At 47.5% G+C, this 21,791-nt stretch overlaps 2 protein-coding genes and 1 long non-coding RNA gene across 3 annotated transcripts; 1 reads left to right on the plus strand and 2 right to left on the minus strand.

Moving 5' to 3' along the window:
* Positions 1-181: 181 nt before the first annotated feature.
* On the minus strand, positions 182-5,282 carry LOC130518383 (probable methyltransferase-like protein 24). Its single transcript, XM_057020938.1, has 5 exons — positions 3,690-5,282; positions 2,586-2,681; positions 1,927-2,063; positions 1,543-1,810; positions 182-1,018 (listed from the first exon to the last, which is right to left on the minus strand). Exons 1-5 carry the CDS (start codon positions 4,164-4,166, stop codon positions 713-715), a joined length of 1,284 nt encoding a protein of 427 aa, XP_056876918.1. The 5' UTR covers positions 4,167-5,282; the 3' UTR covers positions 182-712.
* Positions 3,747-16,860, plus strand: LOC130518387 (uncharacterized). Its single transcript, XR_008948011.1, has 2 exons — positions 3,747-3,981; positions 16,456-16,860. It is a non-coding gene; the product is annotated as an uncharacterized LOC130518387 (long non-coding RNA).
* Positions 5,423-21,546, minus strand: ahdc1 (AT hook, DNA binding motif, containing 1). Its single transcript, XM_057020920.1, has 6 exons — positions 21,001-21,546; positions 12,594-12,758; positions 11,036-12,349; positions 9,233-10,944; positions 7,146-8,889; positions 5,423-6,640 (listed from the first exon to the last, which is right to left on the minus strand). The coding sequence occupies exons 3-5, from the start codon at positions 12,224-12,226 to the stop codon at positions 7,152-7,154; spliced, it is 4,641 nt and encodes a 1,546-aa protein (XP_056876900.1). The 5' UTR covers positions 12,227-12,349; positions 12,594-12,758; positions 21,001-21,546; the 3' UTR covers positions 5,423-6,640; positions 7,146-7,151.
* Between the last annotated feature and the right edge of the window lie 245 nt (positions 21,547-21,791).

Below are 21,791 nucleotides of genomic sequence, written 5' to 3' on the forward strand. Positions count from 1 at the left end.
CCCATCTAAGGATGTTCCCTGCCTTCGCCCATATGTGCGCCCTCCCTGTGGCCCCGGAAGGGACAAATCTAATCTCATCTCATCAAGAAGACGCGATGAGATGAGACGTATATGCAAAACATTATTTTAGAATATCAACTGAAACTTCAAGACGAAATGTTTAAAGGTTTTAAAGCATCAATTGGATGAAAACATGTTTTATTACAGCAGGCAGACGGCAGTGGCCTTAACAGAATTTGCTTCACTTTATTATAAAAAATGATTGCACATAGAAGCAGTCAAAGGCCTGTAAATATGACTAAACATACAATAAATAAGATGCTAATTGACTGGAAACAACAACACAGCAGGAGTGGTAAAACACTGAAAAGGTAAAGGGTTTTAAAGGTAAAAAGGAACGGCTAACTTATGCAATGCATTCTTCCTATAGCCGTCTTTGCAGTCCCTAAAGAGTAGCAAAATAATTCTCGCTGCCTTTCTGTGAGTTTTCCAAGCTTCAGGGCAGATTGTATAAATGAATGAGCTCAGTTTTAAGTCATAAAAAGACAGATCCTCTCATCTCCACTAGAGGGAGACGCCTTGTTATAAAAGGAACCTGCCCGAAATAAAAGAAAAGCCCACCAAATCACTGGAAGGCTTGTGAGGTTGAACCCAGCCGAACTTCTTTGAGGTCATCCACAATGGTGTGTTCTATACATGCACCTGCTTCCGCTCAGCGCCTTGTGTTGACCCAGCTGAGCGTGTAGGAGCTGTGAGCAGTCGCTGTTGTCCGTTTTAGGACGTTGTGACCCTCTCCTGCTGAGCTGTGGACCAGCTTGAGTCCAGAAGCTTGGAGACCCTGTAAAACACTAAACCAATAGCGGAGCACTTCCTCATCGGTTCCGCCCACCTCAAATCCTGCCCACTGCAGGTGGATCGTGGCAACCAGATGATGAACGCTCTGCAGAGTTCCAGATTCTATCCAGTTCTGGAAAACCCGCCATTCGGCACTGAGCAAGTCTACGTATAGGAAGTCAACCTGAAACGATAAGAAAACACAAATCTGTTTGTCCATAGTGGCCTCACTGTTGTTCATTAACATTCATTCATACCAACTCCATTACTCATCTGAATCTGAATACCGAGCATAAATGAGCGAGACACTGGCTCTTTTTCTACAGTAATAACATATAGAGAAATCTCCACATACAGAGCCCTGGCTACTCTCAGGTGACAGTACCTTCTACGCACCATCCTCCTGCCTCCAACAGGAGTGAGGATCACTATATAAACAATAACTCCTCATCACCAGAGGTTCAATATACTTTCTATAAGCATCACAAACTTTTGGAATGCACAGTAGTTCCCTCTTGTGGTTGCAGGATGCAACTCAGCCCATGTGTGATTCACACACTTAAACTGTTGCCATGGCAGCCAGGGATGGCGCAGAGCCCTGTTGCTATGGGAACATACAAGTAGGAGAGCTTCCCGGGTATGTTGGGTCAAAAAGACTCAAAGGTATGTTAGCTTGGCGCCGTTTCTCCAAATGTCTGTGTGTCTTACTGTGCGATGTCCCAGAGCTGCTATGATGTCTGCCAGCGTTTGAGAAATGCCGTCCATGGTGCTTCGCTTCCTGTGCCTGCGATTCTTTGGAGCACGCCACTCTAACCACGTCTTGTGCCTGCTGACCGCGCCTCCATCACCATGGTTACTGGCCAAACTGTTGCCAGGGTGACCACCAGATGCATTGGAGTTGCTGGGATCAAACCTGTGGACTTCGCATTCCAGCAAGGACACTGTCCTGAGAAACTCGGCATCTCCTCTATCCATGCTATTAATAGAGAGAAGGGGTTTACAGATTATTGCACACATGATTAAATATGCATTGCATTGTTTCCGTCAGTGGTAATAAGACAATGAGAGGCAGGGACAATATCAGAGACACACCTAAAGGAGTATGCAACACACGGCCTATTTTCAACTAGAAAGAGCCAGTCCTCGGCACACAACAGCCAGTGGGGAGGGTTGGAAGGGGGCTGTGACGCCTGAGCCTGACCTGGAGACAAAACCCTGGAGCAGTTTAGCTGGAGGTAGAGAGAATATGACAGGAGTGATCACACAAGATCCTTTGGGTCTAGGAAGAGACTATTTCCCATGCCCAATTGTGAAACGTGGTGTTACACTTGTGTTGTTAGGAAATGGCAAAACATCCCTGTCCTGATCTCAGTTGCTGTTACAATTTCCTCTTACATTTAATTCTTTTCTTCAAGTTATTTGCTTTTGTTGGAAAGAGGAAACTTTAATTTAAACTTTAACCCTGTGTTTCCTTGTAGCGGCAGTGTACGGATTCTTGCATTTTAGAACTTTGCAGAGTTTGTAATTGTTTATCTTTTTGTCACTATACGTCTGTATTATTTTGCACAGGTCATATATAGTCAGACTTACGACAATAACGTACCACATATATAAGGTATTGTTTAAAATTGCACAGTGATAGATTCAGATATTACACCAAAAATGTAGACAATAATTTGTTTTTATGTTGACAGAATCACAACAGTTTGTTCTTAAATGATAGTTTTGAGTGGTGTCTTGGGTCATCATACCTGTGGTCTGGTGATGTAGGCGAGGATACGAGAGAGCTCTGCTGAGAAAGACGGCTTGTCCGCAGCCCATGGCATCACCTTCAATGCCTTAACTGTCTGAGAGCATACGTATTAATGTAAGAATACCAAAAGTATAAAGAACAAACACCGATCTATGGATAATTCTGTGGCGTCTGAATCATATATAGGAATGAGACGTATGTGGGGTACTGTCCATCTCCTGCCCCAGGTATGAGTGATAAGGAGTGAGGTCACAGGCACTGACCTCAGTCCTAATTTGCCCAAGGCACTGTAACCAACACATGCTCTCTCAAAGCAAACCCCCACCCAGCTCTGAACACTATGGTCACCATGGCAACCCTGTCGAAGTGGGGGTGATGATTCACAAAAATGAGTCAGAGAATTTAGCCTTGGGCCGAAAGAGAGACAGTGTGAGAAAAAGAATGGGGAAAAAAGAGTGAGCGGTGGGGAGGGTAAGGAGAGAAACAATGCGCCCACGCCATGAGCACAGGTGAAGGGTGAAGCTTTCTGGAACTGAAGAGCAAAGACAGAACAGCTGTCACCTGTCTCTGATGTGGGTTCTGTGCAGCGCTCCTCTCCTGACCTCACCTGTTCCATGTCTGTAATAATTTACAGAGCAGCTCAACACTGAGCCAGCACAATGAACAAAGCTGAAAGGTTAGATTTGATTATACACCTTAAAGATTCAGCCACACCAAATTTAAGGTTGTATTGGGAAAGTACTGTATAGATACACTTAGATTCGGAACAAATCCTATAGTAAATACATTGATACACTGGACAGCATAAAAACAGGATTTATACATTCTTTATCAGACTTTCCACTGTAGATTTAGTAAGTTTTGACTTAACTTTAGAGGGCACTTGTTAAAGTGTTACCCAAGAGGAAACAAGTTTAAAATCTAGGCTCCCCACAATCCAGAGAAACAGTCTGATAAATAAACATGTGAGGGTATAGAGGAAGTGTTTGTTGTGGCTTTTTTTAACCAGTAGAACAGCATAAAAATCCTTTGGATAATGTTAAATATCACTTCTAAGGTTAAAGAAAAACTCAAAAACAAGTTTTTTCATGTTCCGGTTTACCTTGCGCGAGAGCATCTCGTTCTCGTCCTCGTAGGCTCGTGCCACCGCGTGCCCCTCCACCGCCTCTATAAGAGGTCGGCGGCTCGTTGGTTTCCAATGGCGTACGTTTCTCCCCGGGTCGATGTTAATAACGGAAAAGGCGATGGCGCCCTCCCGTCCTTCCGAACCCGGCCTTGAAGTCCGAGGTAAGCGCGGCCCGATGACAAGGAGCTGGAGCGTGAGGAGAAACGGCGGGACCAGGAGCACCAAGGAGCGGAGCGGGAGAGCATCGCGGCGCCACCACCGCGCACAGGTACGCATGCCTCCTCCGTGGGGGCACCCGTGTCGCCTACATCTCCTAAAACCCGCCGAGACCGAACTTTTGTTGCTTGGCACGGAAGAAAGTCCAGCTGAGAAAAGCCCTCCTCCCCTTTCCTCTCTGACCCCTTGAGTGTTTCTTTCTACCCCCGGGGAGAATTCAGTGATGACGAAGCACATTCCTCTGTCCGATGGTGGCCTTATATGATCTCTTTTTTATGTTAATAGAAACGCGTAACACATCAAATGTGTACGTCAGGAAGCCATAAATATAACCTTTTGTTTTAGATTTATCAGTTATTAGATCAATATACGTATATAAGTATATCAATATAAGTGTTGTTCTGATACTGCACCAAATACACCGAAAATGAAACTTAAATACTAACCTGATAATATGGTGACTTGCTAAAGGAAAACACACTAGTCTACCCTACATCAACATAGGCCACTATTAAAAGTAACAATTATAATGAATTAAAACCCATTATCATTCTAGCCTGTCCTGAATTTTCCTTTGCTTTGATATTACTCTCACTTTTGAATATTTTTCTTGAACATTTAAAGCCTATTGTGCATTTAGTGGTTGCTGGTTTGTTTGTTTTTACATCAAAATGGTTCTTGATGTATTAATGTAAAGAAACTGACGGAGATTTTCAGGTGCACAGCAGATTTTATAATCTACGCTGTCCTGAACCAATGAATGTAACTGTTGTACACTGGTGCATGATGGGAAGAGAAATAGTCTAATAAAAAGACATTGTTGGATAAATATAAAAATAAATGTCTGAAGACAGAGATGTCGTACGCCCCCCCCCCCCCCCCCCCTTGTAGTGGTGTTGACAGTGTGTGTGTGTCCTGTTCCACAATACAGCGGAATGTCAGCGCAAACACAATTCCTCCAGACATGTTGCAGTCTATTTAGTCAGCCTGTTGACAAACTGCACGCAGTAGACAGCCAGTAAACTCCCCCCATCTGTTTTCTTTTCTTTTCTTTTTTTTTAACTCCCTGACAAGCACACATCTGTGTTTAAGCTCCATATGTGCAAGCGAGGATATGAAATGAGAGTGAGCCCTCTCTGCCACTGGTTCCATCATCACCCTTCAGCCCATTTCCTTATTTAGAAGAGGAATTTCTGGATCCAATGCATTTCTGTGCTTTTTGTTTCAGTATCTAAAACCTCCATGGCACTCTTTTCTGATTTCCTCAGTCTGGTCGCTTTCCTTCCCCTCCAACACAATCCTCCACTCCCAACCATCCATTCCTCTCCTCCCCTCCCTTTCACTCCCTGTCGAATTGTGTCCTTGACTGAACTCGTGCTCACAGTCCCAGACAGCCTGGGCAAAGCCCAATACTCTTGGAGGCTCTTAAACACACAGACGCGCACGCTCTTGCACACACACTCCTTAAAAAAAACCAGTATGCTACATACAAGTTTACCAATGGCAAGAACAGAATGTGTATTTAAATATTTTGCACCTCAGATACATACATGATATGTAACAGACAGATATACATTTTTGTCATCACAAAACCACTAAACAACACAGAAACCACAGAAAAAAGGGAGAGAGTGAAAGAAAGAATGAGGCCCCACCAATACACTGGTATCTGGGGATTCACTCCGTTTGACCCCACAGGCACGCACACACACAGACACACAGTCGTACATAAATGCAGACATAAAAATATGTTGCTGTGTTCCAGAAGTCACGCGATCAGAATGTTCTCACACTCACACACAGAAAACGATGTTCACTTTGGGGCAGTTGTGTGATGTCTCTTTCCCTTGTAGTTAAAACAGCAAAACACAGGATGTTGGGTCTCCATGCTGCAGTTATCTCCCCCCAGAGCAGAGACACCACAGCAGCAACGCTGGAGAGCATGTTGATGTCAGACTTTTCGGAGTGGGGGGGGTTCCTAGCTTTGAGCTGGACTCATATGTACAGATGCTGGTGTTTCAAGAGCTGAAACTGGTTTTAGTCGGCATTTCTCTTATGGTACACAATGTGTGGAGTGCACAGCACAGGGCGCTCGCTAGGCTCATAGCATTTAAAAAGTTGACTTAGGCTCAGATGCGTTTAGGACACAAAACAAAAATGCGGGGTTTGTATTAGTCAAGTGCAGACCAGAGTTGCTGGTTTAGCAGAAGAGAGAACAGAGAAACAACACCGAAAGAGAGAGAGAGAGAGAGAGAGAGCAGAGTGATTTTAGCTTTTCCACATTGCAGATGTACAAGACTGGGTGCGTTTAGAAGCTGACTTCTGAGAAACTAGAAGTCTGAGTACGACCTAAAATAGTCAGAAAAAGGGTTGCCTCTGTCCTTCAGTGTCTGGTATTTAGATGTCAGCTCCTCTTGACTGTTCCCTCTTTCCAGCACAGGATGTCAGAGGGTACACGTGTATGAGTTTGCATTCATGTGTAGGTAGTACAATAATCTGCACATGCCTGTGTTAGTGTGTGTCTGTGCGTGCGTGCTTGCATGCATGCTTGGGCGTAAAACTGCATTTGATCTTGATTGTCAGTGCTGGAGAATTAAAGCTTTACTGTCCAAAACCGGCAGCTAAATTCTCACCCTTCGTTTCACAGTCTCACAAAAAGTCTTCTTACCAAAAAATGTCTGCAAATTTGCAAAAGCTTGAATTGAATGCACCTGAAAGAAAACAGAAGGAGCAAGAAGAAGAGAGATACTGTAATGTGGGACTGATACAAATTGGACTGCACAGTGAGTGACACCTTAACTACTTAGCGTAATCACTGCTGTAGTCTGAATTTATGGATTCACATTTGTACGAAGGAGATTTTGAGGGGTTCTAATGGGTTTGAGACAAAAGTAACACACCCAGTTGGCTAATGAATATGCCCAACTTGACCTGGAGACCCCTAAAAGAGCTATATAATTAGTAATCACATCTTCCGTCACTAATTACGTGGAGACTCTTTTGGCTAAATGACACAGAAACCTGATCATTAATGTGAACTTTTCATTTGCCAATATTGCAAAACCCTAACATTGTCCATGCAGCATCCTTTTAAAAGTCAAATGAGAAGGACTTTAAGCTTGAATTATACAATTTAACCAAACACCCCTTTTAAAATTTACATTCAGACTAATGCTGCTGCAGCTTCCTGCCTGTGTCAAAGTTCAACAAGCTCACCTGCTGTTACAGGCTGGTAACGCTGAAGCTGTCATCACTGGCTGGGTCCAGGAGCTGGCACAATACACCAACTCCCTGAGATGATTGTGAAGGGTAGCGGTGTCCTATACCCTGATAGGTTTGGTGGGAGTAACTGCTAGTGTCCTCCTGATGGGGCGAGGAGTCCAGGGAAGGTTTGGGGTATGGCGAGTGAGGCAAGGCGCCCTGGCGATGGCCTGTGGTCATAGCGTGCGGTGTTAATTCCCGCTTGTGTTGGAGCAAGGTTGACGACGGGGTGCACTCCTCGTAAAGCACAGGCGTCGAGTGGGAGTGGAGGCCGGGGCTTGGGTGTGACTGCGTATGGGAGGAGAGGTGAGGGTTGGGGTGTGTGTTGTGGTGAGGCTGGCTGCTGGTGTGAGGGGTCGAGTGGGAGAGTGGGTTGCTCTGGAGTTGTGAGATGGAAAGCGTGTTGTTGTGAGAGCTCAGGTTGGGATGTGTGTTTTGCTGATGAGTATCATGAAGGCTCGGGGTCATATGGCTGTGTGCGTTTGCATTTGGGCTATTGAGAGGATTGCCATGTGTAGTTCCATGAGGACTGGCGTGTGGGTTATTCTGCGGCTGCAAGACCGTGTTTGCGTGAGTGCTGTGTGAATGGGGGCTGGGACTGCTGCTATGGGATGTCTGTCCATACCAGTAGGGGGAGCTGCAGTAGTTGGGAGAATCATACTGAAGGAACTGTTGGTCTTTTGGAGGGGGGCGATGCGGAGGACTCAGGGAAGTCCCACAGTGGGGTGTTAACCGTGGCGAGGGAGAACAGGAAGGGGAGAAAGCCTTGGACGGGACTGGATGGTAGGACTGGGGTGGAGGAGGAGTGGGCTTGGGAGGGTAAGGGGGTGAAGAGACACTGGGAGAGAGGGAAGAGGAGGACTCGCCAGGATATAAGGCTGGATATCGCTCTTCAGATGAAGGGGTGGACGGGTGGGCGGAATAAGGGGAAAGGTACTCACAGGGCTCCTGGAGGTAGTTAGATGGTGGTGCAGGGTTGGGAGTGGCCAGGGGAGAGAGGCTACTACTGTCTCCGCTGAAATAGTCCAACCCATCCTGGAATGGCCCAGACCCTTCTGGACCTCCAGCAGATGCTGCTCCTCCTAGTCCAGATGCAGAGACAGCCTTGCCCCTGCCTTTGGCGGCGGACAGTCGCTCTCTCTGACATGGAGACAAACCTCCCCTCCCTCCCCTGGACCCACGGCCCCTACCTCCCATCCCTCCACGCTTAGCTCCAGGAGTAGGTGTTGGGGAAGGACTGGATGGGGAATCAGACAGTAAGTTGGAGCTCCCTTCCTTTTCAGATTGTGGTTCAATCCGTTTCCTGCGACCACGGCCAGGTTTTGCGGATCCCCCACTCTGGAACAAGACATTTTGGCTCCAGTTATAAGAGGGTGCCGAAGCACTGTCGTGCCAATCCATCATCAACTTCTCCAAGCTAGACAGACTTGACTGGCCACCTTCTCCTCCGACAGGTATGTCCTCATTCTGCTTGTAGGTACCTCCTGTCGAACTAGGTCCACCAGTGGTGGCAGTAGAGCCAAGATGTATAGAATCAGAAGAGGATTCTGATAGACTTTCAGGAAAAGGTTGTCGTTTGGCCTTCTGGGGGGTGTAGTTAGAGATGTCCAAGATATCTTTTGACTCATTAGAGCCATGTTCACCGTAGCCGTGGTACTGGTGCCCAAAGCTATCTGTGGGCCACCCACCAAATCCTTGTCTAAAAAAGAAATGGAGGAAATAACCAACATTAAAACTTAAATACACAAATAATGCTCAGCATCATATTAATTAAATAATAATAATAATAATGGCAGAAAATGGAGAAAGTTGTAATACCATGTTTTTACCCTTGCTTTTCCAAAAGAAATACAATGTATGAATGTTTTTCACACATAAATAGTGGATGAATTATGTGTGACACTGACAAACAAAATGGACACATTCAAAGTGGTTACTGTTGCAAAGAAATGAACAGTCAGTGATTTGTAGCTTTACCCTTTTGATGCTTAAGAAAATATTGAATACATTTTCAGTAAAATGCTGCCAAAAATAGGATTTACCTGCAGCTCCACTGACTGGCGTTATAGTGTTTATAAGCATCTGAAGTTGAAGAGATGAAGGGGTTACTTTTAGTTACAGACATGAACCCTCCTCCTGCTGATGTCGCTCCTGGAGACTCTCCCCTCGCCATAGAGGAATGACCAACTGCAGCAAATCCACTGTAGCCTCGCTTGAATGCTGTCTGATAACTAGAGAAACCCATATGACCAACGGCGGCGCCCTTGCCGCTGCTGGGTCCTGATCCATAGGCAAAGCTGCAATCAGAGGATCTCTGCGGTACTGCAGGAGAAGAGGAGGAATAAGAGGAGCAATAGGGACCGTAGGACGTTGGGTGGGAGGAACTAGGAGAATGTGAAAGTGTTGGAGGAGTAGTTTTGGGATAAGATGAAGTAGTAGGTGATGATTGAGGAGGGTTCCCGTAGCTGAATGAAGGCCTTGCTGAAGAGCCATCCAGCTGGCCAGAACAATCCAGACTAGCACTCGCAACCTTGTTGCTCCATTTTGGGAATGCAGGTGACCAGCTGTGCCTGGCAGCTGGACTTGATGGCTCATAACCAATGGTTGAAGGAGGTTTGCGTGGATCTGACCGCGTAGAAGACATGTCCAATAGGTCAGATGAATCGTCTGAATCAAGGAGTGACCGGAAATATCCAGCAAACAATCCCTGTGCGTCCTCCCCGCCAGGTCCAACCAGTCTGATGGCGCCAGGGTTACTGTAGGCACCTCCTCGTCCAAGTTCACATGAGGAAAAGCTCCCCCTTGGAGACCCACAGAGTTGATATCCACTAAAACATTTCTCTTTACTTATTTCCATCTCCTCGCCCCAGCTGCCTGCCCCATTGGGCCAGTCTTGTCCAATGGGCATTCCGTCCCCTTTATAGGCACCATTTTTTCTGACACGCTTCTTTCTGACTTTTTCCCCAGGCTCTGTTCCTATGATTCCTCCTCCTCTGCCAACCCCACCTACACCCTTTCCCCTTTTCCTGGGTAGTCCGTGCTCAGAAAGGAGACTTGGTTTGCGCTTTTTTCCAATTGATTCAAAGAAGTCACTGAAGGTGCTCCGGTTGCGCATATCACCAATCCCCCTTGATATTCCTCCACCTCTTCCAGCGCCGCCTCCTCTGCCACCCCGTGGGCGTCTAAAACCAGTGAGCCGATGAAGCAGCGTGGATATTCCGGGATTTTCCAACTCCGTATGAAAGCTGTCTGGTTCACTGGGAGTCCAGCAGCGCGGTGGGGAGCAGCGTCCAGTAGCCAGAGGCTGGCGATTTAAAAAGGCCAGTTTGGACAGAACATCCCCATACTCTGTTTTTACATCATTCGTATCATTCACATAGGATGGATAAGGGGAGGGGAGTTTAGTCCGACGTCGCCTCTGGGGCTTCTTGGCAGCGTCCCCATTCCCACCAACATTACCAGCATTCTGAGGCTCCCCCGGTATTCCAGGCAGAGGCTGTTTAGGTGGTCGTCCACGCCTGCGTTTAAGAATAACTGGTAGTTCCCCAGGAGGGAACATGACCATGACACTCTTTCCATTGTTCTTCATGCGGAGAAGTGCGGTCGGCTCTTTAACTCCCTCTGCACCCTCAAGCCCACCATCAGGGCCTCTCTCTTGTCCTGTAATTGTTTCCAAATTAGAAATCTTGTAGCTCTTCTGACGGCGGCTTAGACTAACTGGTATGCGGGCCACCTTGACAACAATCTTCCTCACCTGTGGACCAGAGAGACAGACATGAAACCAAAGCCCCTATTGTGTGGTATGCAAAGTACAAGTATAGTTCTTTTTAATCGCGTCAACTTACACCCACAAATCGTCCACGCCTCTGACTGCTAGACGACGGTGTCTCTAATTCTGCAAAAGGTTCTTGCCTCACATTTAGTAGAGCTGCAGTGATGGTAGATGTGTTCGAAAAAGAAAGTTGAGGGGCAGCGCGGTGAGCCAAGGCCTGGGCTGCCTGACGCTTCCTCATGACACTTTTAGGTGCTGCTTTGTGGACAGATTTCAGCGCGGGCCTAGATCTAGATTTAGGCCCAGGTCTATGTCCAATTCTGGGCCCGGTTTTAGTCACAGCTTTTGGAACAGGTTTGGGTACAGTGAGAGCAAGAGTGATTTCAGTCGGAGAAGGGGCGATGGGAAGAACAGCTTCGATAGATGACGGCTGTTCTTTCTTACTGACAAAAGCCACCTCCTCTTCCTTAACCCCCCAGATCTTCTCCTCCAATACTTTGTCTTCCTCCTCTCCTCCCCTGTCCTTCTCCAACCTCTTCTCTCCATTGTCCAGACCTCGTCGCAGACGGGATGACTTGCGCACGTGACAGGGAAAGCGGGGACGCCCAGAGCTGCGCAGTGCATATTTCTTCTCTGCTTCCACAGGAAGAGGAGGGGAGGCTGGGTTGGGGGTCTGATCAACAGTGAGCGAACAGAAGGTTGAGGGCAAGTCTGTTTCTGAGCGTGGAGCTGCCATCTGATGACTGCCAGGGGCCAAAGGCGAGTGTTGAGGTGAATTTCCGTGTATGGCCTCTGTGAAGATTGAATTGGAGCTGCCTGGTGTTACAGAAGCTGCTTGTGGATTGATATCGATGTGTCCACAATTATCTGTCCCTAATTGTGAAATAGCCTGTGCACGAGACTCTGATTCTGGATGTGTTTGCATGTTTCTAATTGTCTGTAAAAATTTATGCCCATCGGCAGCACCATGAGTCTCTGTTTGCCTGCGGCGGCAGTTACTGGGCACCAGCCTCCTCTGTAAATGGAGGCCATTAGCCAGGGGAGAATTAGAGGAGGGGGGAAAGTGGTCAGAAGTAACCAGTGCAAGAATGTCCTTAGAAGGCTCCTGCGACCCTTCCTGGAGCCTGAGCTCCGTGGTCCAGAGGTCAGCCGCCGTTAGTCCCTCCAACCCTGCAACACATGCATTTCTGTTTGCCTGATTCCCCCCACAGCCCACTGGGGCCCCAGTTTGGCCTGAATGTATGTGTTCTGAAAAGCCACTCATTCAGTGGATATTATAGATGGTGCTACACAAGGAAATGAGGGTGATGCTTTGCGCTGTATGGATGAAAAACCTCCCGGCTGCTCTCTTCCTTTAACAGCAGGCAAGAGAAACAAAATCCAGGACCTGGAGACAGACATAAAAAGTAATTCTGATCACAATATACAAATCTTGTTTGAGATTTACAATATACAATTCTTACTTTGTAAACTGTTATAAAATTGCAGCCGTTTTGTTGCGTTGTCAACCTATTTGGCATTAAGCCATGTACTTAAGCATTTCAGTCCAGTCTGCTAACAACACCGCAACAGAATTACAATATTCAGATTAGATTTGCTATTCATATCCTTCTCAATGGGCTGTTACTTACCGAATGGTATACGGGTTGGTTTTGATTTTGATTCCAAGTTGATCTTCACTCTGTCTGCCTGACTGACTCTGTTCTGCAGGGGCTCATTGGGTCATCAATACTGCAGTGGAGCGCTTGCATACTTCTCTCTCCCTCGCCTCTGCTTCTGTCTTTTGCCCATGGTTGCTAGAGGGAGCGATAGAGAGACAGACATATAGACAGGAAGGGATTTGAGAGTTGTAGGAGGTACGAGACAGAGATAGGAGCATGGAGAAGGGTGGAGTAGAAAGCAAAAGATAATAAATGATTAGTACATTATGTCACAGCGCACGCCAGACCAGACTTGAATTAGTATTCTGGAGATGGTCGCACCATTTCATACCAAATTGCAATTAATTTTGAAATATAACTGATTTCCGAAATCCAACTAATGGAAAAGAGGAATGTAGATTTTAGGAGATGCCAAAAAGTGTTAACCGATCCATTCAACCGGATTTTCATAATGATATGTCTACCAAGATGTGAGAGTGGATGAATTATAAATCATAGCAGGCAAATAAAACTCATGTCTAGACACTACACATACACTGAAACTAACTACCATACTGAAATAAATTAGAAAGCTCTGGAAGGGTGCAACGATAATGATGATGCCTAAATAATCGCAGCCACCAGGGGGAAGCAGAGAGGTGATTATTAGCAAAGATGATAAGAGGATGGAGAGAATCTGAGAGAAAGACAAGTATGATGGAGGGATTAGAACAGCCCCAGCACTGAAGAGTCAGAGCAGTCTGTTAAGAAGTGGATAATGTGCTCTTAAACTCCATGTGTGCACCGTCAAACAAACTACAAGCATGCATATTCAAGACTCGCTCCAACCTCGCACAAGTCTGCAAATGCATAACCCTCTCCATTTGCAAACTTCCCTGCTGTACTTCCAAACATATGGCTATGATTAAGAGGGAGGGAAAAGGACAGCGGAGGGAGGAAGTGAAACGCACGAGATTGAGGGTGAGAAAGTATGAGGAAAGGGTAGTCAGAAGTCGAGAAAATGGGCAAAATAATTTAGTAAGGCAAGTGGAAAGATGGGCGGATTAAAAAAGGGAAATCGTAAAAGAAGGAAAAGAGCGGTAGGATTTTTGTTGTAGCTTTAGCTTGACAAGAAGCAGACAAAGCTCAACATCTATAGAGATACACACAGACACACACAAACGTGCACAGTACATGCTTTCCTTAGCTGTTAGCTGCCCTCCCTCTGCCTCTGCCTCTCTCACTCCTTCTCACTTTCCCTTTTCCTTTAATTAACAGCATTCATTAATTAAAGCTGTGTCTGACCGGCATGTGAGAGAAGGAGAATAACACATGCTTTAATTAAACATGTGCGCATGTGAACGCACATTTATGCACAGTACACACACAAACACACAAATTTCTATCCTTTCTCTCTCATGCACGCAGACACATGCGCAGAGCAACACATCAACACATACCAGTACACAACAGCACATTCAAACATACCCTTACAGCTTTATCCTCCCACACACTCACACACTGATTTGGACTTAAAGACATGCATGTGACACACGCACACATACAGCCATGCACAAAACAAAGACACATGTGCAAATATCCTGCTACTGTGCTCTGTGGGGGGGCATTCTGACAAGGCTTACATGCCAGCCAATCAAATGCTTCCGCTAAGATTCATTGTCTAAGCAAACAGCCCATCCATCAGCTGCCATTCCAATATAGCTGGAGTCAAAATGCATTTTGGTGCATTTTACTATGAATGGCCCAGAGGCTTTGAAAGAGGGGCGTCGTATTGTCTTTGTGAAAACAGCCCGTGGTGATCGCCGGTCCGACGGGATGATCTGTTGAATCTAGACAAGTTTTCGGGGCTGCCGTCTGTGTGCTCACAGGAAAGGCAACAATACAACATGCCCGCATGCCGGTAGCAAATGAGACAGAGGAACGTGTCTTTTTTTTTTTTAGTTTGGACAGATGTGCATAGGAACAATTATTCTGGCAACTGTGGACTATATCTCTTCTGTCCCCATCCATCTCTCAGAGGGCTACCAACAGCAACCCTCTATGAGGAACTAGACCCTGTGCATGTAAGAGGGTGGATGCGTTAGTATGCGTGTGAATGTGTGCCTGCGCGTGTGCATGAATAGAAGTGTGTCTTCCTGGGTGTGTTTGTAAAAGCACTCACTGAGCTCTAGCGGGTGTGCAGTTGTTGCTAAGAGACAGGCAGCAGCACTGAAACAGCATGGTGGTGGTGGTGGTGGTGGTGGGGGGGGGGGGGGGTGTAATGTAGGGGACATGGAGGGGAGAGGGAGGTACTGTAGTGAGAGAGTGAGGTGGTGAGGGGAGGCGGGGGATGCTCCATAGAGAGGTTTAGACAGATAAGAAGAGGGGGGGGAACAGAGTGAAAAAAAGAGATAGAGAGATGGAGAAAGTGTATCTGAGGCCATGAGGGGGTGGGGGAGGGGGGTCTGCAGAGACTGAAAGACGGGAGCTCAACGACCACTGGCCTCTCCTACCTCCACAGCACCTTAACCCAGATACAACTTCAGACTGCTGCTGTAACATGTCCAATCCACACGTACACAATAAAACATCCCTTACAAAAACACCCATCCTAAAACACTACAAGGCCACATGATGACTGTGCTGTTTTCGCCACGCATGAAGCGTGTTACTGCATCTATGATGTCCTACAAACATCAGTCCACATCACACTGAGAGGATAACCTAAGAAATTAAGGAAATTAAGATTCTATGATTTATGAGTCCAATCAATTACCGGGGGGAAAGTGGAAATAAGAGTCATAATATTCAACTTAAATGCTTAAAAGTTTGATGTTATGCACTTGACAAACATGCTGGGTAGAGAAATAAGATGGAGAGAGGCGTCCTGTTTAATATTCACTAAGACAGTCAAACTGTGCAAATTAAAAGGCGAAACGTCTGCAGTGTCGCCCAACAGGCGCAAAAACAACAAGTCCAATTTCAGCACAGTCCTTATAGGCTGGGCTTTTAGGAAGTTCCAGGTGCCACAGGCGCTCAGGACTAATGCGTCAGTGTTGCCGCTTCCACAAAACCGCAGCGACTCTCCACAACAGTGACCGATGTTGGCCTTTGATGGGCTGTAGCTTAGCGCGTTCCACAGCAGTCGAACAACGCGGACCCTCAAACCCACCACCACCCACTCACACTCCCCTCACACTGACCTCTTCTCTTTCACCCACTCATATCCCACCCATCCTGATCCCTTCCTCCTGAACGAACCCCCCCAGCTTCAGGAAATTCCTAATGATCTCCATCATCAGCGTGCCGGGCTCCGTCTCTTGCCAAGAGAGTCAGCGCGTCCAAGCGCGCGCACAGCAAACACTGCGCACAAAGTGCGTAAGTAAACGGCACGTAAACCATATGTTCAGACAACCGAAAAGACAGGCGGACGGACAGACCGACGCGTCTAACGTACAGACTTCACACAGTCCAGAGCAGTGGGCAGCCAAGGATGCACACAGGAGAGCAGAGAACTATCTTCAAACTGTGGAAAAGACACACACGCACACACACACACACACACACCATCCGACTGTCTCTGTGTCTGTCTCACTGTCTGTGTCTGTTTCTCCACAAACCTGTATATGCTGGAGTTATTTTTAAGACATGGAGGACTCTATTACCCCATTCCTCCCCCTTCCTCATTTATTTCCCTCACTATTCCCTTTCTCATCTCTCTAACACCCCCCCCCCCACACACACACACACACACATCCCACCCTGATTTTTTTCTCCCAGTCCCCAACAACCCTCCCTCATCTTCAACTTCGCCTGACTCTTCTCTCTCCCTCTCCCTCTCCCTCTCCTGCAGGCAGCTTCCTGGCGGTGTTGACGGCCGCCCCTTAGTCAAGTCATGTGACCAACCATGCCAGCTGGGAACAGCAAGACAGCGTGCACTTCTGTGTAGACACACAAGCACAAACGGGATTAAACACAGGAACATGGGAAGATTAAACCCACCACTTACCATTGTAGGTATGGCAAAAAAATACTGCCACTTAAGACACACACACACACACACACACAATATCTCAATAATGTGTCTTTAGTTGAGTGGATAAAATAAGACACTGGCAGATGTTTTCTCAGTATATTTTCTGACATTTTCGTTTTTAGCCCAAACAACCATTTTGTTAAAAGTTAAAAGTTTTCAAGGACAATTATAGCCTTTAAATCTTAATTGTGAAATAATTAATAAAATGAGTAATTTGACCCATTTGATGATTGGTTAATCAGTTATTTGCCGACTTAATAAAGCACAAATAATGAGCATTTCAGATTTTCTTTTTTTGGTATTTAATCACTCTAAAAAGTCAGACGGCTTTAGACTCAGGGGCACTCAAAAACCACAGGCACACACAAACCAGATGCTTGGACCGGGACACACACTCAGACCTTCAGGCCTGTGATTTGGAGAGCGGGGGCCTCTGCGCTGCAGCCCTGACTTTCTGACTTCTCCCTCCACACTCCTGCTGCACAGTTGCTGTGGGAGACGCTGCCGCAGCACCCGTTGCCAAGGAGAAGGCTGCTGGCTGTTTGAGCAACAATGGCCGCCTTGTGAGCGTTGGAACTGTAGGTATACTGACAGCTCTTCAGCCGCAGTTTCAACAGGCCGCTCAACAAGCGCGGGCAGCCACACAAGCTGCCCGGAGCGTCCGCCGAAGCCAAACAACCTGAGCTGTGGTCCGGAGGTGACGGTCACACACATACGAGAAACACAATGGAATTAGGATTTCCATTAATAGGAAACAAAACCATCGTGTCTTTGTCTCCATCTCACCACCTCTCTCACTACTCTTTTTCTCTATTATTTCTTTCTCCTTCCTCACCCCCCCCCATTCTACTTTCTCACCCATTCCTCACTTGCTTATCCCTGCCTCGCCCCCTCTCCTTTTCTGTCTCCGGAAATGTGTCTTCTGTCTCACAAAAACACAGGCGCACACAAAATCATCCTGGTACAAACAATCACGGAGCACAGACATTCACACTGAGAGGGAGGTGCACACTTTCTGTCTTGGAAGGTAGTGAATCTCATCCTCCCTTGGGGGTGTTACACTTCCTCAGAGAATGAGGGAACGGGGGGAATGAAGAAATGGGAATGGGAAGAAGGGATGAGAAGGCGGAGGGGTCCGAAAAGAGGGGAAAGCGGCAGGTCCGTACCCACACAGCCTCCGGGGTGTTGAGTTTCTGCTCATGGCGATGGGATAATGCTGAAGTCGCGCCGGTAAATATTTGAGATGGCAGTGAAGTCAAATTAGGTGGCGTGCGCGCCCGAGAGGTTGAGGAGAATCGCTAACAAGTCGCAGATCTACGCGGCGATTTGGTGCCTTAACACACGTCGCCAGCTCGCAGAGCGCGGTGATACCTGACGCGTGACAGACGCGGGTTCAGAACCTCAGAATCGTATGTAAGCATGTTGATTTGCAGGTGTGTGAGAGAAGATGGGTGTGTGTTGTTGTTTTGTGCATCTGTGTGTGTGTGTGTGTGTGTGTGTATCTGTGTTTTCCCCATCTCTCTCTTTAATAATTGAGCTGATTCTGTCCAGCTTGTTAGGGAGGTACACAGCAGCTTCACACTCCTTCTCGCTCTCTTTCTCTCTCCCCCCTCATCCATCCATCTTGCACTCTACCTTCATTTATCACTCTCCTTCCATTCTGACCCCTCTGTCCGTTCTCTCTATCTCTCGCTCTTTCGTCTGTCCCTTCCCCCAGCACTCCTCTCCCACTTTCTTTGCAAATCCCTCCTGTTCTTTGACCCCCCCCCACCTCCCTCGCCTCTCAGAGTTTCACCCCCACCACCTCCACCTCCCTCTGCCCTCCATCATCCCTCTCCTCCCTCCCTCTATCCTCCAGAGGTGAGAGGTCGAAGCTTCCTCTCCACTGTCAGACTAAAACCGGCTGCAACCAGCCCTGTTGGGAAGTGTTGGGGGGGTATTTTGAAGGAGACAAGGCAGTTGGGGAGATTGGTCAGGAAAAGACACAAGAGAGATGAAGAAAGGGTGCGAAAGAACAACAGATACCCCCGTGATGGGGGGCAGAGGGGTTAAAAGAGGAAAGTATTTGAGTCAGTGTCTGCTGCGTGGAGCAGCATTTTATGAATGTATAGTGTGGGAGGTGATGGATGGAAACCTACAAACACTGCTTATACTAATGCTAAATGGTTTCTGTGTGTGGGTGTGTGTGTGTGCGCATGTTTGGGCACACCTGCTTGTGTGTGGGAACTGAACTACATTTACCTGCATGTGGCAGAGGCAGATTACAGATAGCAAAAATACTAAATAATAAAAAAGTAATTTCAAATGCGCGCAATAAAATCAATCAGTTCATATTCTGGAGGAATCCCAAGTGCTGAGTAATGTAAGCTGATTCATTCCCAACACTGCTGTAAATCCCCTTCTTCTGAACATACGTACAGCGTGCGTCCATGGTGATCTTCAGCTGACTTTCCCACGACTCTGTGTTGTGTAAACTGCACATCTAGAAGCCATCAAAAGCTTTGTGGCCTTCAGGTTTCACCAGGGTCACTGTCTGGATGCATATGGAGATAGTGAAACACTGCCTGGTGGCTCCATGAAATTTGAATTTTGTGTGTGCGCAGTTCCAGTTTAGACTTGACAAAACGTCACTCTGGTAAACCTCTATTCAATTATTCAACAGGTTGGGCCGTCTTAAACTTCTAAAAGCGCAAGTAAACAAAGAAAAGAAGGCAATGACGTAATGATCAGTCTTGCAGGCCTTCGCCGGCTGCATGATGAGCTTCACATCTGGACTAAGGCACCCTCTGTGCTGACAGGGAGAAAGTGGGGGAAGGCCTGACTGGTGGAGCTGTTAGCTGTCATATCGGACAGGTGTAACCCACTCGCACGCTCGCACTTGCCTGTGACTATGCACAGCATAAACAAAAGGTCCACCACTGGGCCGGTCTCATGTCTTTCAACACACACGCACGCACATTCTAACCCCAACCCTAAAACCACGTCTTAGCCCTCAAACGGTCCTTTAATTGTGAGGATCAGCCAAAATGTCCTCATTTTCCAAAAATGTTCTCACTTTGCTAGCACAATCTGGAAGCTAGTAGAAAAACATTTCGATGTATACGTGTGCACAAATACGCACTCGCGAAGCCTTAAAAACGAGACAATGTGTGTTAGGTGCATTGACCCTGTCAATGAGGACAGGAGGAACATCAACGGAGCTACAAGGCCGTTGCTATGACAACTAGCCCCACTCACATAGGTAGAAAGCACAATAGGCCTAACCTGTTATACATTCCCTGTCTCGCGCAGACACACACATGCACACACACGCGCACACAGTGGGCCATGCACTCAAGAAAAGTCTGACAGACAGCGGCTGCGTGCCAAGGTAAGGCCATTTCCTTTTCATTCCACCATTCAGACGGCTGAAATTATTCATTGTGTCCAAGTGGGCCCACCAATAAGAGAACTCACTCGTCAAGCAGCGACCGAGAGTGAGACTGTCAGACAGACGGACAAGCAGACAGACAGTCAGAGCATCACTGTGAATACTAAGAGAACCTGCACTAGGGCAGACTGTGCACGTCTCTGAGGGACCCTTAAATAACGAACTGTCACTGCCCAGACATTGACATTGACTTCTCTCTCCTCCTCCGCCTCAGTTTCTCGTGCACTTTTTTTCCCATTTTGCCTGCACCCCCCCCCCCCCCTTTTTTTCTCCCCTAAGCACTAGGAGACAAGAACTGATAATCACAACCATCAGTACGCTGTGTCTCTCCAGCACGCCGGTTCTCTTGCCACTGCAGGATGTTCTGCTGCTGCTGTGTCCTGCCTCACTGCCCTGACAACTCGGGGGGGAGGGAGGGGGCTCACTGGGATGGAAACCCCTGGAGCTGGGCTGATGCTCACTTCAACTCTCATGTGGCTCCTGTTTACGTGGAAATCAAACATCTGTCCATCAACGTGGGCTCGCAGCCAAACCTCTGGTATGTGATTTAGGCGGACCCTGTGTCGGAAAACTAACATTAAAAAAAAACTCGGTAGGGAAACTAAATAAATAATAAGAGTGCGCGTGCCAGTAGTGTGGCGGTACCTGGGGAGATATTATAGTGTAGCACTGCCCACAATATACAGGGATAAGGTGGGCAACGGACTACACATGGTCCAGCGCCTGCACATTCAGCCACATCACGCGTGTTTGTGTTTGCAGATCAGAATTTAATTCCTCGCCACACACGCTGCGGACCCGCGGCGGTAAAGCCCTGGTGACCCCGCAGCAGGAATGCGGGGCTCGAGTAAAAACTCAGACGGACGCATCCAGTGGTGCGCAGCACAAAATTAAAGAACATTATTCGCCGTTGTGGACACACACGCACTTACCGTGGAAGAGAGTCTGTGTGGAGTTGAGAGGGGGGGGGGGGCTGCTGCTCGCGGTGCCTGGCGGGGTTCGCGACTGTCGTTGGCGGTGTTTCACTCACTCTCCCCGCCCGGGTCAAGGAGCTGTAGCCAGGACTGCTGCAGCCATCAGCAGGCAGCCGTTCCCCTTCATCTGGGCTCCCCGCGTCGGAAGGAGACGGTCATTCCGCGTGAATTTAACGTTGTCTCCTCCCGCCGTCGCGTGCCACCGTCTCAGAAAAACCGCTCCTCTGGCTCACATCATTCTCCGCACCCACAAGGATGTGAACGCCACAGCGCTAAAGCAGCACGGAAAATCGGAAAATGACAAGAGGCGATGTTGTTTCACAGTTTGGGCTCCAATTACGTCGCTGTCACGAGCGCGCTCGCGCCCCGTGCGTTGCTTCGGTGACAGGTTTGGGACTCCCCGGTATGCGGGAGGCGAAAACCGTCCGTGCGTCTCTGCCTCTGCAATTCCAGCGCTCTGTCTCTCGTGCGCCCCTGTCTCCAACGTGCCTGACTGTCAAAACCATCCGGGTATCCGTAGCTGGCCTTTTGCCGCACCTCTGGAACTATGGGAACAGTAGTTTACACTAGACTTAAGGACGACGTGCGCATATTCTGACAAGAACGAACAATACATTCCTATAATGTGGGACCATTCGCATCGATAGTAACATAATTTAGCTTCGAAGTTTATCTCGATCTGGAACCACTTTAATTCTGTTTTTTTTAAAAAGGATGAATGAAGCTTTTCTTTAATGGACTTTGGGGAC

The sequence above is a fragment of the Takifugu flavidus genome, chromosome 21, assembly GCF_003711565.1.
Source record: "Takifugu flavidus isolate HTHZ2018 chromosome 21, ASM371156v2, whole genome shotgun sequence".
Classification (NCBI taxonomy): domain Eukaryota; kingdom Metazoa; phylum Chordata; class Actinopteri; order Tetraodontiformes; family Tetraodontidae; genus Takifugu; species Takifugu flavidus.